This window comes from Pseudopodoces humilis, chromosome 2 (assembly GCF_049639895.1).
Source record: "Pseudopodoces humilis isolate 2021_Gansu_Grassland_sample_001 chromosome 2, ASM4963989v1, whole genome shotgun sequence".
Classification (NCBI taxonomy): Eukaryota; Metazoa; Chordata; class Aves; order Passeriformes; family Paridae; genus Pseudopodoces; species Pseudopodoces humilis.
The window spans coordinates 65,452,190-65,472,979 of record NC_142201.1 but is presented as its reverse complement, the minus strand read 5'-3'; the positions used below and the strand labels follow the sequence as shown (position 1 = coordinate 65,472,979).

The 20,790-nt window shown below is 38.5% G+C and overlaps 1 protein-coding gene across 3 annotated transcripts in view; it reads right to left on the bottom strand.

The window, feature by feature from the left end:
• The window catches only part of DCLK1 (doublecortin like kinase 1), a 230,013-nt gene that overhangs the window by 100,072 nt on the left and 109,151 nt on the right, over window positions 1–20,790 (bottom strand). For all 3 annotated transcript variants that reach the window (XM_005516310.3, XM_088050942.1, XM_005516312.3), the window contains exon 4: window positions 12,683–12,782. In XM_005516310.3, coding sequence (XP_005516367.1) covers window positions 12,683–12,782 — 100 coding nt within the window. The remainder of the gene's footprint in view (window positions 1–12,682; window positions 12,783–20,790) is intronic.

Below are 20,790 nucleotides of genomic sequence, written 5' to 3'. Positions count from 1 at the left end.
CATGGTTTTAAAAGTAAAAGTAACCATAAATTATCTTCTCACTCACATGCTCTCAATAAAAACAAACAGGCAATGCACTAACTGAAGATCACCATTTACTTAATGTATGTGAAATGCCTAAGTTCATTGACAATAAGAACTAAGATATCTCTAAACACAACACTGAAAGTCATGGTGTGATTAAGGAGCTATGCCTATGGCATTTTGGTTTATGGATGCAACTTAAGAAAGGGTGAAGTTTCCTGGCACCAGATTGTCATTTCCAAAGTTGAAGGTTCCTTCACTTTCAAAGTCGTTTCATGGATGCAAATCAGATTCCCAAGACTGTGGTCCACCTCAGTGACAAAGTGACACATGATATGGCCCTGCCAGTCAATGGGGCCAGCACAAGCAACAAGAAGACCCACAAAGATGCTTCATTCCGCTACCTGGCTATTAGGACACTTACTTAAACAGCTGACAATTAATGTTTAATTAATATTTAATTTAATTTTTGCTTGTAAGGAATGGTGCATACAGACACTGCAAACTATCCTAGGAAGCAAAGAGCTGAATGGAAGTGCTTTTTCTCCCTGATGCCTGTCCTTACCAAACTGTAGACACGTGAACCTTCTTGCTTCCTACCTCTTCAGTTTCATGTCTCTTGCATTCCTGCATGCAAAGTATCAGGACACCTGTTTTGGAGGTGGCAAATGTGGACCAGTGCCAGAAAGAATCAGATTATTTTCATCTAAATAGCCAGGAAGTCATTGGATCTGGTACCTCATATAGCTCTATCCATGTGTAGGGCTTTAAGCTATAATTACAGATTTGTCCATGACAAGAATATCAGGTATTTTGGAACCCTGTCAAAAATGTTGGCTGTTCTGTGCTACCTTGCTGTGCACCTACAGTAATTATTATGAAACTACTGTAATGTTTACTTTGCAATTCCTGCAGGTTTTCCTCTCGTCTTGTCCTTTATCAAACATCATCCATCCATGGAAAAGAGAGTATTATATCCCAGGGCAGTGGGGAAGGTGTGGGTGTTGCGGAGGTGGCTGTAGGCTCTTTTTACACCATGCCTCTGACTCCCCTACAAAAGGCTGTATCCAAATCTAGACCGATTCACCAACCACCAATCACACACTTCTCAAATAATGCAATTATCCCAAATTCTAATATGTGTAACTGGTATGAATTTGGTTTGGGTTGGCAGGAACATGTAAGTAGGTGTAGATTGCTTTTAAGAGGTAGAAAAAGGAGACGAAACTTTTAAAAAATTGATTAAAAAATAGAGAAGGAGTTACAAAAGCTGTATTTTTGTTCCATTTAAACATAAGCTGTTATGTAAGTGTCTGCTGCAGTAGGTCTGGTTTTAAAGAAAGTTAGAGGCACACACTGGCTCTCTTGCAGCACATAAAGTTATTTAGCATGCCTCAAGGAATTGAAAATATTACAGACTGATTTTTTTCTAGTTAGCGTCTCAAATCTGCCTGTAATAAGAGTATTAAAAGTTAGCAGGCAGAAATTTTTAAAGAACAAAATCATAAAATGATGTAGGAAGAAATTAAACCACCTGGTATTGTAATGGCTTTTTAAAATAACAACAATACTTGGGAGGCCCTCCAAAAACAAAAACAAACAAACAAACAAAAACCCAAAAACAAACAAACAAAAAAAAACAAAACAAAACACCACCCCCCCAAAAAAAACTCCAAAAACTTTATACTGTCAAATATTAGCAGGTTTGAATGTTTTTATCAAATTTTCACACACATAAGAAAAAAATATAGAGCAGCATTATCAGAGAAATATCAAAGCAACCAGAGCCTAAGGAGTCTACAAATGGATACAGGAAAAAAGGCAAAACTGGAGATTCAAACTTACTACAGTATGGATCTTCTCAACAGTTACTTTTTACAGACAAATCCCCATACACCAAACAATTAAAGACAGCACTCTTACTAAAGCAAAGCACTTTATTCATGCTGATGTTAAACCAATATTCACACCTGGACTCTCATGCCTCACATCTCAGCCATGAGATGTGCTGCAAGGTGGGCAACAAAACCCACCTGCCATCTACAGGCACACACAATTTTCAGACCACCCACAGTTTTGCTTCTTCAACCTCCATGACAGTACCAAGCAGATTAATCACAACATTGCTTTATCTATCAACAGAAAACTCAGAAATTAAGTCTCCCAAGTTAAAAAATGTCAAGGACTCCAGAGCTGCCTCTAATTTAAAAATCCCTAGGCAGCTTTTGCCTCTAATATTAATGGGTTCTCCTTGAATGCTATCTGGTTCTGGCAATTACATTTTACTATAATTATTTAGATAAAACTAAAGTAAACAGGCTGACTCATCCTGGCAATAGGCTAACAGTGGGATATCTGGAAAATGTGGCTTCACTAAGAACATCTGCTAATGCCACAACACTTACTGAGGTGTGTAAAGTCCCAGTGATGGGTTTTTTCTTCTGAGAAAGTTTAAATAATTGCAGATTGAAATTGCATGTTGGGTGGGAAATAGCCCATGAAACCATCTTTCATTCTGTGTACCACAGCATGTACTTCAGAGATTGGTCAGAGGAGTGTTTTGAAATTTACACATGGGTTTATTTATAGGCTGCTGTCCTCTCTGAAAACCCAAAGAGACTATTTTTATTCAATATGGAAAGTCAAATCAACAAAAAATGACAGACAGGCTTTACTAATATCAGGGGTTTTGCTTCACAGGAAGGTGCAGAGCACTAAATGCTGTTACTGTCTTAATAGCCTATACAAACTGGGGTTTTCCTGAACAGTGACAGGTCTTGTACGTGATACACTTTGCAACTGACTCAACTTCTGCATTCTTCTCTGGGACAGTTATTTGCATTTCTCCAAAGAGTCTGATTAGAAAGGGGCTTTTCTCCCATGATGTTCTTCATTTTTTGCTGAATATAGAGGCCAAAAACTTGATATAGTAGATCTGTCATTACTACAGTGTATCATGACCTCAGTTTGTGATGGTTTGTTGTGTTTTTGTGTTTTTTTTTAATCTTCACATCTGGCTAAAACCTAAACTCAGTATAATTTTTGCAAATGTGACTACATGACTATTTCCATTGCTAGGCTTTGGTATAGACATCTTTACTAAGCAATTCTTTTTAGGCTTTCCATTTTCTGCCAGTTGAACTTTGGACCCTTAGAATATATTTTGGACAGATGCAAATCTAAGACAGCTTTTGGCTTGCTTTTTGTTGAAATTCCAAACCTCCTCCAGCAATCAAGTCCCCAAATTCTTAAGTCTAATGAACTTCACTGACTAATTCTTTTGAATTTTCAAATTTCTCCCTCTTAATGTAATAAAACCTTTAATTATTGGACTGGTTTAGTTTTCTAGTCAACAGAAATTAAGTCAATACATGATTACAACACCTCATGCTATTTTTTTTTATTAAGACAGCTTGTTTTATAATACCACTATTATTAACAGCACTAAATCTAAATAGATAGATGTTCCCAGTTAGAACTAGTAGCCCTTTGTCTGTAATACACATCTAAGAAGTCTAATGCACCTCATAATATGCTAGAACTTCTCCTGCTGCTAAGAAATCTCACAGCTGTCTGCATGTAGTCTGAGCTATGATCCCAGAAGACTCCTACCAGAATCTCAGGAGAGAGGCCCTCCCCAAAGTGATTTTTAAAAAGATTTTATTTATGCAAGTTTGCCCTTATTATTAAATGCTTAAATGTTAATTTAAAAACACAATTTTTAAAGTCAATTTCAAGCATTTAATTGCTTGAGTCAAAGTTAGGCTCCCTGTTGTATATTTCCCATGGTTTCCCAACTTATATTTTTAAGCAGAAAAGAATACTGCCTATCTTACAGCCTTGCAGTATACAGCAAATGCTGTGCAAAAATAAATCTATTCCACCTTCTGAAGTCACTTATTCTGCAGACATCAGTATGTGCTTGCAAAACAGAAAGAGCATGCACAGTTTAAGACAGAAATAGTTTATATAAAGCTTCATCAAACTTGTTCTCTTCCAGGAGTTTTTATTTCCTGAACATGGTGTCCTCATCAGAAACTGCCTTACTCTAAGTTGTCTGCTTTTTTTTTCTAGACAATCTTAACAGTTCTAAGTAGCTGAGAAAAAAATCTCTTTTCTGTCCCAGAATAAGGGAAAAGACTAAGCAACTTAAATGTCTTTGTCTTTTAACTACTCTCCACTCCATTAGGAATAATTAGCAATTTTCTGCACACTTTCCTTGGACCAGATCCTTCATTTGAAAGAACGAAATCTCATGTTAGGCCCCTTCTTGCTTTAATAAATGTTAAGTCCCTAGAAGATTTTCTTTCAAAAGGAGAAAAAAAAAACAAACCAGGAATACAATTCCTCAAGAACAAAATTTTAAAAAGCTCTGACTGAAGAATAAAAGAAGCCAAATCAGAGCTCCATGACCTACCACCTACGGGTGTTCAATTCCATGGCAACATGAGACTTCCTAAAGATTACTCAGCCTTATATTACTTTATGCATATTATTAGCATCCAGTTCTCCTGCAGGGAGCTGTGCTCTGAAGAAAAGTTTACTCGAAGGTGAGTGCTCACAGAAGCAACCTGAGCTGTCAGGTAAGACTTCTGAGGCTTTCAGTGGGAAATTTCTGCAGGTTGCATTTTGAAATAACAGCACTGAACCACTCTTGCAGCACACATTGTGAGCCGCCAGTTTTGCAGCGCAGACCAACACAGCCATTATTCACAAGTCTTCTACTGGCCTTTATACCTGATATATTTGTGTCTGTATACAACCACCTCAATGAATATGTATGACTATACAAATATGAGTATCTGTCACTGGGGTACTCCACTTTCTGACTTTATCACTTTGAAATATTTTGCAGGATGTGTTTGATTCTCTCTCAGCTGCTGTGTGAACCTTATGTTTGATAAGACTTTAAAAGAAGGCTTTTAATGAGAATTAAGGATGAATACATTTTCCTCATATGCCTTCAGAATGTTTTTGCTTTCTACAAGCTAAATAACTCTGGATTTTGAATAATTATGCTTTTTCAAAATATTTTGCCATTGTAAAAGTATCTGGACAGTTCTGTCACTAAAAAACGTATGCACATACTTACTCAGGACATGACAAAACTCCAGGTATAGGGCCTGTATCTATCATGAAAATCAGAAAATTGCAGTGGTCAATTTAGCAAGTCAGTCCAGTTTTACTGATGGCGAGTCTAATCTCCAGACAAAATCTCTGGTGTAACCATGCAACCCAAAAAACAGCCAGGTGTTCAGGGCACATCCTAATACACCTTAGCAGTTGGCACAGTTTTCTCAGGCTCCCGGACTGAATGATGAAGCACTGATGCCACAAGAATTATTTATCTCAAAGCTGTGTCATACAAACTTGTAATGGGACTATGTTGTTCACCCAAAGGATCTCCTGCAACAGAACACTGTTTCAGAAATTGACCAGATTCTAATAGTTTCCAGAATTATAAAGTATCTGAAAACTGTGAAAAGTACAAATGTACTCACCAAGGTTACCAACACTGTACACTCCATTTTTACCTGACTAATTAACAAGACAAGAAAAGCACAAAGACAAACATATGGAAAAGGTAATTTCTAAACGTCTCTGATGTGAAACTTCTCTATGCTCTTCAACAGTCTACTCAACAAGCTTGGTGGAAGGGGTTATTATATACAGCCACTATCTTTTACTTCCATCATCACTAGAACTGGAAAAGTAAAACAAAGAATCTCTCCTAAAAAGAACTGAGAGTAAGCTGCTATTTTGGAAGCTACCATCTTCTGAGGATCAGATTGAACACACAAGCTCAAAACTGCACCTGTGATCTCAAATGGAATATTATACAAACTGGAATAGTATCAAAGACTGCAAAATCCATGGCACAAGAATAGATCTGAGACAGTCAGAGTAAAAGCTCGAGTTCTGGGATTTACCCTGTTGTGTGTATCAAATCTCTGTGTTTTTTCCCCAGAACTGAAAATTTGTTCAGAAAAGTCGTCATAAACTTTGGAATCGCACTTTCTGCATATGGATATACAACTGAGATGTTCACAGTTTGGGAAAATAGCTCAAAATATTCTGTAAGAAAAATGTTCTCATGGACAACTTGATTAATCTAACTATTCAAGAAGGTACAATAAAAAAATCAAAATGAAAGAGCAAAAATATCAAGCTATAGATAATCAATAAATATTCAGTCTACTCTTATTTACTATTTAATAACACTAACAATTATGATTAAATTCCCTTGCACATTAGATAATGGTATTGATATTTAATAACAATTTCTCTTTTCTATAAAATAAGCTGAAGTATTCCAATATAAATACAATCTATTACTATGTAAATATTATTGAGGAAATCCTTGATATTTTCAGGCATAAAGTTTTTAGCACTTTTATATCCAAAATCAGCTTTACTGCTGAAAAAGGTTGAAGGAATATGCACACCCAAACCTCATTATGCAAATGAAATGGGTATTTCTACCAGTTCTAGTTTATTGGATAGCATTTCATTCATGCTATTTTTAACAGACATCAGGGGAAGCAAATACTGCAGAAAACATATTGAAGAACATTTGGTTCAATGAGCAGAATGAATTAGCATTAAAAACTGCAGTTTTACTGTTTGGCCAGTTTCAATGGCTGTTTTGCAAGCTGTGACCACAATTTTTCCTGGCTATACATACAGGCAACTGCTGCACTGCAACATGGATGAAAAGTGGTAACTATGACATAAGTATAAATATACATGGATGCATGGTGTGGAGATGGGGAAAGGGACATGAACTTCAGTGTAAATCTGGACTGAAAAGCACATATGTCATCTTCTTGAAAGCTCTAACATCCCTTATTCATGTCAATAAATCTGCCAGCTAGGGGGAGAAGCAAAGATTTTATGATTTAAGTGGCCAAGCTTTCTCTGCTAGAGATGCTTAGGCAGAAAGGTGAGAAGCAATGTCTTTAATGAATACACCTGTGAGACACCACAAAACATTGAAAGCAAATTTGCAGACAACAGATAAAGAAGTGGGATTTGTAATCAAGACCATACCTATAACAAAGGCATAAATTAAAAGATAAATGCTGCATAGAATAAAACTGAACTTCTGTGAATGCATTTTTCATGTGAGCAGCTCATTTGACTCAGGCGTTACTACAGATTTTATTTAATGAACGCCACATGATATTATATTAACAGCCACCTGACAATCACACCAACAGCCTGTTCCGAGTACTTAACTGAAGATCAGCATCCTCCTTTTAAGATTTTAACACAACAGAAACAAGTGAGTCACTCACACGCTGCCACACGGCCAAGTAATTCCAGGCAGCCAGAGCCGAGCTGGGTGCACAGGCCTGGGGAGGGAGGCACAGCTGGACACAGGGGGTCTCAGTGAGGGGTTAGAGTTTTGGGGAAAGCTGCAGAATGTCCCACTACTGGATAAAAGAGAGACCCTCTTGTTAATGTATTTATTGTGAGGAAGGGAATGAGGACAAGTACTGATGTGCCAAATGGGAGGGAGCTGAGCGTACTGTGCAACTGCCTACAGCACTAAGAGAGGGTGGAGATGAAAATGGAGGTCCTGGAGTGGGAAGATAAAGGGGGCATTGGATGCAAAGCCATTGGAAAAAAACATCTTTCCTTCTTTCCTTTCTGAACCATTAGTCCAAGTGGTACATTCAGTCAGACCCTGGCCTCTCCTGCCCTAGTTTGTTTCTTCCTCGTACATAGAGTATCTGTTTCCAAGGCCCAGCAGTTGTTGACATTTGAAAATATCACACTGCAGTGGAACACTTTATATTTATGCCTCTGTTGAAAGCAAAGTTGTATCTCGAAGTCCCCAGAACCCACCATTACTTTCCAATTGCCAAAGCATGAGTTTTTGATGAGGGCAGAGTAAGTCAGCCAGCATGCTCTCCACTCCTAAGTCCAGCCAAAAGCTGCTTAACACATCAGTCTCTGTCCTATAAATCAGGGTAGATGAGGACTACAACTGATTTCCCCTTCCTGCCTCTTTTAAGAAGGGCAGATTAATGAAGGTTACAGAAACATGACAGCTATTACCAGGGATAAACACGATACCCCTGACCTTAACCGCAGTTACTGGATCAGATGCGTGTGCATGCCTCTGTGCACACACACACACATGTGTGCAGACACCACAGGACTCAGATTTTCCTGGCAAGCTGTCTGCTGCTGGCAAGATGAAGCAGTAACACTGCTGGCATGGAGATGCTGAGCCGAGCACTAACACAAGCCAGCAAAGTCAAAGTGAAATTAGGTTTCAAAGTTCCAATCTTAATTTTCCCCTAGAACAGAATCATTCTCCTCATTGTTTCCATAACAGTAATATGTGCTTTTGACAAGCAATCTGCAGTTGTTTTCACATCCAGACATTCTATATTGGTTACACTCTGCTTGGAGGCAGACACTGGCTTTGGCCAGCTGAGATTGCAGCTTTTGTACATGATGCGCCTCAGTATGTGATGAAGTCTTCCATATTCCCCTTGGGAAACTCTCAAGGTTCCAAAGCACTCAGAAAACATTAACAGAACATAAAAAATAGTATCATTTTTTAAAAATGAAGTCCGATGATACTGCCAGCCTCAAAACTCTCTTATTTTACAGTGCTGAGAAATAAATATCTGTATAAGTAAAGGAGATGTTCTGAATTAGGGCAAATCTCATGAGTTATTCGCATTGCAAAATCCTATGTAGGTGCCTAAATAACAGCTGATTGCAAATATTTTTGTGAGAATGGCCCTTAAACCTTAATCTTTGCCAACACAGAGCTAAGGGCTATTGAAAGGCATCCTCTGACCTCCTCTTTGGAAACTGAACAACCATCACTTAAAGAAAACCTGGGATTTCTGGGAGAGTTTCCAAAACTGCAAGCTAACAATGCCTGAAGCAGTCATTTCCATACTCTACAATGAGGAAATTTTCTTCTTACAGGCCGCTGTAATGTGTGCTTCATTAATGTAATTCTTTCGTGCTTACATATCCCATAAAAACTTTCTATGAAAATAGCAGCACCACTGATGCTTGACAAACAAGGAGTATTTACTTCTTAATTTTATGGTCACTCACATGCATCCTTATGTCCCATCTACAGCCCTCATGATGAAACCGTGTGTGGCTATCGTATCTATTGATCATGTCAGATATGGAGATGATTCCTAGGAATTATGATGGGGATGGTGCCTATTGTTTGCCTATTGCAATAAACAGTGTGTTTAGCATGAAAACCACCTGCACATCCAGACAGGGAAGAAACTGCAATGTACAGTGAGGACTGCTTGTTTTATTTCTCTTTGATGGATCCCTAATTAAGTGACTTTTCTTAGCTGATTGCCAAGGGGATATGCAATGCCTCTTCCCAAAAGATATAAAGCAGAGAAGGGAGAGGATATAAAGAAAGAACACAAACCCTCATTCAAGGGCAGGTTTGAGCCTGAAGTCAAAGCAAAGCTGACCTAATTGTCCAGCCTAAAGAAAAGAAAATTGATGAGCCCACAGATTTTTTCAAACCAAAAGGAATCATCTGTTTCCCATGGTCAAAGCAGATAAGAAATGCAGTAATGGATTTAATTTATAGCAAGGCAATCTGGGGAAGATAGCTGAAAAACAGCAAAAAGAGTTTACCACGGGCACAGAATGTCTTGGGAGGATACAGATTCTTCCTCATTACAGGCTTTATAGGGGCTTGTTAGACAAGTATACCAGAAGTCAGATGTAGAATGTTAATCCCACACTTAGATGGGGAGATTGATTCACTGACTTCTAGACTGGTTTTTCTAAATTTCTGATTCTATGGCTTTTAGAAAGTGCTATCCAAGGCAAGAGCAAGCCATGCACGCAGGAGAAACAAAGACAACTAGAAATAATGCAAACTGATGAGATTTTAGACTTTTCTTTTCTGATAGGGTGGAATTAATCTTATCCTAAAAGCTTTTTAAGCAACTTTAAAAACATGAAGTGTAGACAGGAGCAGCTACATCAGGCACTAGATGTCTTTAGATAAGCAAACCAGAATTTCTGGAGCATAAATTCATAGGAGCTGTTCGAAACATCCACTTCCAACTGAGCCAACCAAACATCTACCAGCTGCTTTGTCAATAAATCTGAGTTTTACTTACTGGGAAAGATACCTACCAGGAACGGCTCAGTCCCAGGGAGCTACCTACATGCAGTACCTAGTGTTAGCTACAATGAATCCCAGGACAGGTGACTGGCTTCCCAACCCCCAACTTTGCCTCTTGCTCACCTCTAGTATCAGGAGTTCTGAACCCAGACCACAAATCAATGGCATTCTTCCTCCTCCCTGAGAAGTAATTCCCAAGAGCCCAGAACCCTGATTATTTATGTATTTCTTCTCTCTATTCTTTCCCACCTTCAAATTTTGCTTTTCTTTATTTCTCCTGCTGCAACACCTTAACTGCTGTTCTCATCATCTGGCTGAACCTGGAGAATACTGGAGGGATATAGTAACAAACCAGCAGAGTTGTTGCTTCAAGATGCTTTTCAGGGAAGCAGAGACAGGCTTTACAAGCCCTGCACACTTGAGCAGCACTTCCTAATAATTGTAATGTTCTTTAATTATGAGGAATGCACAGACACACACTGTGATCACACAAACTTCATTTGCCAAGCAAAACAAGTAAAAAGCTCATTTTTTAAAACTTATTTTCTCTCCAACTCTTGCTCATGCTCAGAGAAGGCTGACTAGATGCATATCAGTTGGTACATCAGCTATTATTGGCAAGCAACCAAAACAAGTTCTCTGATACCAAATCTCCTGAAAAAGAGAGAGCAAAGTGGACATGCACTTCTCAAAGGAATTAGACATAGTCTGAAATCTGATTTTCTCCCCTTTCTTCACTCGCGCAGTAAAAAACAGTCAATGTTTACTGAATCTTTACCTGATAAAAAAGCAAACACTGCAACAAATAGCTAAAGTTGAGTTTTCAGCATAGATTTTAAGGATTTCTCTTTTAAGAACAGTAAAAAATGGTTTTAAGCACCAAAGCTTCATAGAAAGATATTGCTTACTCAAAGAGATGTTGATATGTCAGACAAAGACTAAGCAGACAGGTTATGTCTGTGCTTTGGCACTAAGTGAAAAAACAGCTACATACTTCCAAAAGGGACTTAGATAAATCTTCTGTCAGCATTTCTTGCATCTGTGCTGGAAAAACTGCCACAAGGTTCACTGTGAGGAGACACTGGGCTGCCACCAATGTCATCTTTCACATGAGAGAAACAAATGAATCCAAACTACACAGTCAGCTATCCAGGCCTCCTCTCCTTAAAGGCAAGGACCTCCATTCTGAGCACAAAGCCATCTGGAAAACTCCTTTGCTGGTCAAATGTCCCCCTCACCCAATTCCCATCCTAAACATGGCTAAACCTACTTTTTCACCATTAATACATTTTGCCTTAGAGTCAACTACAGCAATTTTGTTACTGCAAAGAGCAGATGCGGTGCTCTATTTTTATTTTTATTTCCACATTATAAGGAAACGCTCTAGAGGAACGCAGAAGGTGTTCTTGCTTCTGTCTGTGCCTGACACAAAAGGTCAGTCCTGTGCCTAGAAGACACCTCTTTTTTCAGAGTCATCCTTCAACTCACAGAGCCAAGTCTGCACAAGTTGCTGCCTTCTGCTCTTACACAAGCTAATGGAGCATTTGTCTGGATCTGGGTAAACCAAGAAGCCCTCCAGCTTCACAGGTTAGTCAGAAAAATACAATTACACTATCTTGAACAGCGAGAGTGTAATTGCATCAAAAACCATGATGAAGTGGTGAAGCTACACAGATACACACATAATGACTGTGAAGTGCTTGCTGCTCTAACAAAGTCTTCTCTGCCTGATTCTTCAGTGAAGTGTTCTGTCAGACCTTTGATAGTTTGAAAAAGGATGAGATACTTTGATTCCAATGGACTACAAAGATACCATGAGAAAGAGTGTAGGAGCAATAAAACTTCTGCTGTGTCTTGTTCTACACAGTAATAAATTCAATGTTGTTAGCAGCTTTGTTTGTTTGTTTAAATGCACAAACTCTATAGTTAGCTTTTTTCTTCTTTTTCCTTGCAACTGTGATTCCCAAGTCGGGAATATTCTTTGGAAGAATAAAAGTATCCAAAAACAAAACATGTATTTTCCTTAGAGGATTACATACATTGATTCCATTATTGTACTAATCAGTCTCTGAAAAACAGAGAGCTTCCTGAATTTTCTCAGATGACTTTGTCTGCATTTGCTGATTACATTTATCTTCTATATAGAATTATACCTATCTTTCTTTATCACACTACCTGTGAATCATTAACTAAATCTCAATGGTAGGTACTGGGAGCCTGAGAAATTGTGATAAAGAAACAGAATAAATTTAAAGCCACAACATGAAGGACTTTACAAAGAAAGGAATTCCACGAAACATGACTTTTCATACGACATGTGAAATTCAGGCTGAAATCAAGTTTTAAGCTGCAATAGGCAGAGAGCTCTATTGTTGCTTTCAATTCTCTTATTTTAAATTAAAATATTTCTTCTATTTCTGAAATCAATCCAGGTGATACTGCCTTGATTTAGTTAGCATGATATGGAAATCTGCCCTTTACTCTCATTCTAAACATTTAAAAAATACATCTTACCGCTTTCATCCAGCAAGAAATCATCCTGGTAACGGAACTTTTCTGGTCCACATGCAATAAAAATGTCATCATCGCCAAAAAAATCCTGAAGGCACATCACCTGCAAGCAAAAAGGAAAGGAAGGCATTGTATGAAATACCTCATCATCAGAATTGTAATAATAAATCCCTCTTTGTCTCCATCTGCATGAAAATTCTTCACTTTAATGGAATCAACAGGGCTTCATCTCCAGATAAATTTCAAAGCTGTGCTCTGACCATCTGTTATTAGTCAGAAACACTTCTATGGACACTGCAGGGAAAGATAAGTCAAAAAAACATAACTGTCAGATTTATTACATGATGCATCAATGGTATGAGGTAAACACCTTCTGCTTGTGCACAAGGTACCATTCAGTAGTTAGCAGGTAATTAATTTGCTTTTCAGTCACACCTCCATCACTTGGCGGCAATGAAACAAGGTTACATCTTTCTATGCAGAATGAAATGCAGTTATTTCAGTAAAATCTGTCTGACAGGGAATCAAACTCACATGGGTGAACTAAGCCTCCTTCACAAAGTCTTCCTCTATGCCAGAGTCAATGTGAAGTTCTCTTTAAAGGCACCAAGCTGAACAGTCAAGTCAGATGAGCTGGGAATAATAACTCTAGTACTGAGTAAAAGGATAATCTCTTTGTACTCCCATATCTGAACAGTCAGGATTACATTGGTGTGCTTTAATGTCCCTACAGGAGATTTCAGAGACTTTATTGCAACCCTTCAGTGTCTAAAGGGGGCTTGGAAAAAAGTTGGGGAAAGACTTTTTAGTAGAGCTTGTTGCAGTTGGATAAGGGGTAATGGTTTTAAGACAAAAGAGGGCAGATATAAGGAAGAAGTTTATTACAATAAGGATAGTGAAACACTGATACAGATTGCCCAGAGAGGTGGTAGATGCTCCATCCTTGGAAACATTTGAAGTCAAGTCAGATGCAACTCTGAGCAACCTGATTTATCTGGAGATATCCCTGCTCATGGCAGGGATGTTGGAACTAGGTGAGCTTTAAGTCCCTTCCAACCTAAATCATTCTATTCTATGATTTCCTTACAACAGCTTTTAGTTATTTTACAAGGCACTGCTTAACAATTCAATTTTTCCAATCATGTTAAACAAAGAATCTGTGACTTTTACCAAAAATTGACTTTGGACTTACTGATACAGCTTTGAAAAACCTTATAAACAAATTAGATGTCTATCTATCTATCAATCTTTAAAAAACAAAGATACTTAATAGAGTCTGTTCTCACTTCATATTTACAAGAAGATGCTAAAGGAGTAGGCTTGCTTGAATATTTTTATATCAAGTTTTATAATTAAATACTGCACTGATATTCAAACAGGTTAATTTCACAAATAGAGCTTCAAGACTACAGTCAGCAAAGCAACACATAAACAGCCTCTAGAAATTAACAACACAGTTGAGAACAGTCCAGCTCATCTAAACAAGCCTCCTCAGAAAAAGCATTTAAAGTCTACAAAAACACAAGTGAAAGAATTACCTAATGAGATTTTTGCCAGATTTTGGCATTAAAAGTACCCCCGTCAATCTGAAGTAACTGATGTCTAGGGGTTATAAAATTCATATCATCATTCCCAGAAACATGCCTGAAGGCTTTGACATCCACAACAGCTATGAGCCTCTATAGCAGAAATATCTTAAGGAAGAAAAACAGCAGTACATGTCGTGACTTGCTTGTAGACTACCATTTATAATTAAAACAACTTTAAAAGTAGAACATTAGCAAATTAAAAAAACAAACAAACCAGGAAACTGAGAGAACAACAACTAGAAAAAAATTAATACCAAAAAAAAGGACAAAGGTTCTTCCTAAATTATCTTTTCCTTAAGCAATGCATGTACTATTAAATTCAGATCCACCACAACCCGATTTCTATGACCACTGTCATCTTAACACTACACACTACCTGAACATCAACATCAAAAATGTAAATATTTGATAGAGCTTTTTATCCATATTACTACTCAGTTTATGTTCTATTAGTGTATCAGCCTCAGCAACCTTTAAATAAACTCATTTACTTCCCATCTTTCTTTTTTGTCCACAAGACATATCCTGCCTATCTTCCCACCCCATACTCCCACCAAACTTCAAACATCTCTTCCCTTCAGTCAAGTTCCTCTGAAATTGCCACCTCTCCCACTGCATGTACAAAACTACTAATTTGCGGAATAACATTAAAAATCCTGTGATTTCCTTTTTGCTTCCCAAGTTTGACACACTTCTGGGGAGTGGTAACTTTTACATTTGTCTTTATACCAAGCAGTGTATTAGAATCAAACCAGTAATAAGCAACTCTAGGTACAAAGTTGAGCTATTTCGACAACAAACATGAATACAAATTAAATTCATGTTTGAGACCAGAAAAATTATCTATTTAATAAAACTCAAAAATGCTTGTCTCTGCCCAGTTAAGAGGGTTTCTTTCAAGCCTAAACAAGACATTAAAATTCAGATAGCAACACCTACCCAGGCCCAACTACGCCAATTTTTAAAGCACCTCACATTCAATCAGTGCAATTTAAATGCAAATAAGAAAGAGAATAGGATTAACACAAAAAAAAATAATTTGTGCTTAGATATCTTTGGGTTTTATTAAACTTTACACTTATAATTTAAAGTGTTCTTATGCTCGCTCCTTTTCTCCTTGCCCTCAGTTTCATACTCTGTATATAAAATTACTGCTTTTCTTGCCACCTGAAATTTTAGTAATTTTGGAATTATAATTCCAGCTCTTAGAAAGGTTATAGCGAGATCACACTTTCCTTTAAAATCCTTCTTCTTCCAGAAGAACTTCTCTTAAGGTTTCCAGTACCTTTTTATATTACTCTTGGAAGCCCTGAAATGTCCTTCACTGTCTGCATTTTCCATCCTTTCTGTCTCAGCATCCCTGGCTCTCTCTGCAAGTTCACACTCCTCAGCAGTTAAATTAAAAGGCATCTGACAAATACACAGCACCCCCTTCCAGGCTTTTCTGGAGAGAAATCTGCAAACACTTTCTATTCACACCCAGTCATCAGCTAAGCAACAGGACCTGCTTTTTTATTATCCATTTTCACTTTTGGAGAACATGGCTCCTAAAAAGTTACAGTTTAGGAGATCAAGAATTTTTATCACCTAAGCTGGACCATACAAGTGCTTTAGAGGTCAGTGTGCTCTGCTGCAATGTGATCAGCTTTAAGATTAGTCAGTTTTTAAATCAGCAAATTACAAAAGCCTCCCTAGGAATTTTCTGTTGTTTCATGGCACAGAATCCATCTTCTTTTTCACTAATAAGGTTTTATTTCTCACAGGGGGAAAAACAAAGCCAATGGAGGAGCAGTCAAATGAATACCTTAAATAAAAAGAAAACAAAAAGTATTGTCTGCCACACACATGGTACTAAATACTCTGTGACTTTTTAAGAAAAATCTTTCTGGTAAAGAGATGTTATGGTGTCACTTTTTTACTTTGTTAGGCAATGAATAAAAAACATCAGCATTAGCAGAGGCAGGGAGTTCTTGCATTGGTGGTGAGAAAGACAACAAGCAGCAGAAAAGAAAATCACTCACTAGTACAGGCTTTGGTTAGGCAAGGCACATCAATAAAACTGGCTGACCTGGCCATAACCACAAAAAACAGAGGAGGCAGAAGAATTTGTCATGCCTAAAGTCCCCTGAGCAAGTTGTACACAGTGAAGCCTGGATTCCACACAAATCATCATTACTCTAGTAAACAACTCAAGACACCCACATGCCCTTCCAGTGGGAAACAGAGGTGTCTATCTAGAAAGACCCCCTGAATTACCCAAATGACCCTCTAGTCAAGCACCACAGCAGCTGTCCAGAACAGACCAGGGCTGACCTGGATGGGCCAGGCACTCGCTGCTGCCAGGGACGCACAAAGCAGATCAGAGAAGCTGCCCCAGAAGGAGATCAGGGAGCAAGAACAGCAAACTTGTCTTCCAGCCCAACCTCAGGACTGGCTGTGCACCATATACACTATATACTAGTTGAAAAATTATCTTCACTTTTCCTTCTCTCTTTAAACAGGCAAGCATTTGGAACCAATGAGAAATCTAACTACTAAGGGGACTTTTCCTTTGATTGGCCTGAAACATTTAAGTTCACCTATTTGGGGCTGGTGCCCTTGTTATGGAGATCCTCCCTCTCATATAAGACATCATAAAAAGATATCAGAAACTGTGCTTCACATTGTGGAGTGCAGATGGCCCAAGAAGTGCAGCTTGTAGAGCCAATACCTGGTTATATTCTCTCACCACAAATAAGAAAGGGCAGACAGAAATGGTTTGGAGGAGGTGCAGAGGGAGGGAGGGAGGGAAAGGAGAACACAGAGGAAAAAGAGGGAAAGGCAAGAGTAAGAGAGGGAGAGGAAGGAAAGGGAAGGAATCAAGGAGAGAGAGAGGGAGTGATTGGATCAATCCTTTCACTAAAGGCATGAAATGAAAGTTAGAGATGCAGTCCTCTTTTATAACTGCTGTATTCTGGCTGTATTCAGGGACCTTATAAACTCACATTTTAAAACACATCCACAAAAAGAACCCAGAATTAAATTCTTTATCAGTCACATCTAATTGAATATTATTTTCTATTCTTTTAAAGTTGACATCAAGTTAATACTGAAACACTGATATTTTTAAATAAAAAAAAAATAAATTCAGAAAACAAAATTTTCCACTGCATTCAGGAAAAGTTCATAGCACCAGCACATTACACCACCACCATTACTATCTCACTTCTTTATTACAATTTTCATAGTGCTCAGTTCTTGGACAGAAAAGAAGGAGAGGGTGTTCTGTGTGTTTGTCTTCTTTTAGTAACAACTTAATTTCACTTAAAACTGAAAGCTGTTTTGGATGAGCAATGAGAGAACCTCAAGCTGCCATATCCTCAGGCATCCATCAGCTGCTGGAGAGCTGGAAAGAAAAGTGAGGACAAAGAAATGAAGTGGTTAAACCAAAAAAGATGCAGAAGGCTCTAAGGAAAACTCAAGTGATCAGTGGGTATAGGGGTTTTATGAACATCAAAAGAGAAGTTAAGCACAGCAAAAGGAAAATATGAGGCTCTAAGGAAGAAGGAGACATGAACTGCCTGCCAGGAGCACACACAGAGGGTGGCAGAGAGCTAATTGAGGCTGGTGGGGAAGGAACTGTCCAAAGGAGGGGGCAGACAGAGTCAGTGGCAATTGCCTTCCAGACTTCACCCCATGATCAGCCAGATGGGAAGTTTAAAATCTGTTTTAAAGTAGCCTTTTTGAACCTTAAACAATCCCATGTTGAGTTTGATTACCATTTCCCTGATGGCAAAAAAGACACTAAAAAATGTTTCATCCTTGGAAAAACCTCAGTGTTTAAATGACTCATGATTTTAGGACTCTGACTCATTAATTTTGTGTCAAGTTTTATGAGTTTTATTACAGAGCTTGTTTTCATTTTCCTGCCACTTTTGGCTCACTCAGACTCAATGTTTAATTCTTAGGCAGGTCTCTTCAGTTATTCATGTCAAAGGAGCTGACTGTACCTCTCTACTACTATTTTTCTTTTTTCATTTTGCCTCTGGTTGATTTTTCAAATTAAAAAAAAAATAAAATCCCCCTCTTAAGATTCAATTTGATCTTTACTGGTATTTTCCCTTCATTTTTCTCCTCAGCCAAACTACATTTTCCACTAACCCCTACATCTGCAGTATTTATTTTTATCCCTTTCCCCACTCTTCATCCCTTTCCCCACTCTTTATCTATTGCTTCATGGAGGAATATCATGGATACTGAATTTATCTCACTGCCATCTACCCTGGCAGTCAGTAACAAGTCTCATGACAGCTATGAATATTCCTGAGAGCTTATAAATAATAGAATCACAAAATGGTTTGAGTTCCAAAGGACCTTGAAGTTCCTCTAGTCCAGCCTCTGAGCTGGGACATCTTCCACTGGACCAGGTTGCTTAGAGCCCTGCCACTGGTCTTTAACATCTCCAGGGGTGGGGCATCCACAACTTCTCTTGGCAACCTATGCCAGTGCCTCAACACCCTCACAGTAAAGAAATTTATCCTAATTTCTAATCTAAACCTCTTTATCTAGTATCTAATCTAAATCTCTTTTAGTTTAAAAAATATTTTAAACCATTTAAAGCCCTGTGTCCTAGTGCAACAGGCCTTGCTACAAAGTTTGTCCCCAGACTTCTTGCAGGCACCCTTTATGCTCTCAAAGGCTGCTAAAAGGCTTCCCCAGGGCTTTCCCTTCTCCATGCTCAACAGCCCCCACTCTCTCGGCCTTTCTTCATACGGTAAGTGCTCCAGCCCTCCGATCATTTTTGTGGCACTCCCCTGCAGTCTCAGGAGAGAGGAGTAGAGGGGGAAAATAATTTCCTAATCCTAGCAGAAATGCTGTAGTAACAGAAGAGACCTCCTGTATTACTCCATTTATCTCCCAGACTCCCATATTAGCTTTCCCAATGCTTTGTTCAGGTTTGTACCATACTGCTTATTGTGTAGGGCTTCCCTTAGAAGACAGACCTGTAAAACAATCAACTGTTACTCGCACAAGAAGGATTTCATGGCTTCAGGAAAATCAGAAATTAACCATTCCATACTGCTTTTTAGGTAATTTCTGTGAAATGAGAAATCCAAACATATTGATAAGGCCTTTGGGGAAGGGGAAGGAAAAATACTTGTTCTTTCTAAATGCATTTGATAGCAAGTCTTTTTTTTTTTTTCTTCCCATTCCTCAAGGAACCTCAGGCCCTCCCTTCTTTCTGAAGGAAAGGACTTATACCTCAGCTGGAATTCACAGACCATCACATTTGAATATTTCCTTCAAGGTTAAGGCAAGTCTGTTTCCCTTCCTTTTGGCTCAGGCTCTGAGGCTTTTATTCACACCCTTTCACATTTATCTGTCGTTACACACATGCCATTTCTTGAGATCCGATCACCTACAAAAAATATAATTTATCATCAGTGTATTTGTACTTCCTCTCTCAGCTTCTGATCCAAGTTCTCTCCTCAGGTGGTGGCTTAGCTGAAGCCATTGGGAAGTATCTGCTCCACATTTCCAAAGTTAAACAGCACCAAATTCATTCTTTGCTGTTGGAGTAAAATCTCCATGGTGACAACCGCATTGTCAAGCTGTGAGCGCTTTTCAGTGAAGAAGAACATTTTATCATGAGATTCTCATTACAAGAGTGCCCTCTGTAAATGGAGAGGAGATGGTACCTTGGAGGTTTCTGTAAATGAAGAGATGTTACCGCAGGGGTTCGAGCTGCCTGGAACTGTTCTTTGCCAATTGGACTGTGTGGCCGCATTGCAGATTAAAGCCTCTGATCGTGTGTGTGTGTCCCCCCAAATCAGATGAACAGAACACACCAACACAGTAAAAAACATGTGAATTCTCATCCTCAAAAGCAGCAGAAATAGCTTGTTCTCCTGCTGCCTGACAGGAGCAGAGGGAAAGCAAGCCAACATCCCCGTGCCCTGTGGAGTCCTGCTACACCTGCCTCACACACATTCTCCCCTCAGCTGCATGCTGGTTGCTGCTGGCTCAGGACTCACTGCTCTTCATTTTGCTTTCTCTGCCACCAGTACAGAGGTTTCTCTCCCTTTTCGACTGCTGAAGATGTGGTATCAGTCTGCTTCTACAATGTGTGTATTAATCAACATCCATGCTGTGATGTATGCAGCTCTGCCTCTATGATCTTTATCAGACTTGGCAAAAAAAAACTGATGGAAAAATCACCTACTTTTTTCAGTTAAAATATGTACTCAGTAAAACATGTCTTTCTTGGTCATTAAATTATTTCATAAGGACAAGAAAATCTTTCCACACTACGCTTTATACGCTTATCCTAATACACTGTTTTACTTTTCTGGGTTGCACTAAATGATGGCACACCTGAAAAAACAGTCAAATTAAATTAGGTTTTTCAAATGTCTCATCACATTCCTGTAGTAGAAAGTTTGCAGCTCTAATGCACAGTTAACTACTATACTTTGGCTCAAAACATTATGTGAAATCTAAATAATTTCTCTGTTAGACTCAAACTATTTTAGTAAACAATCT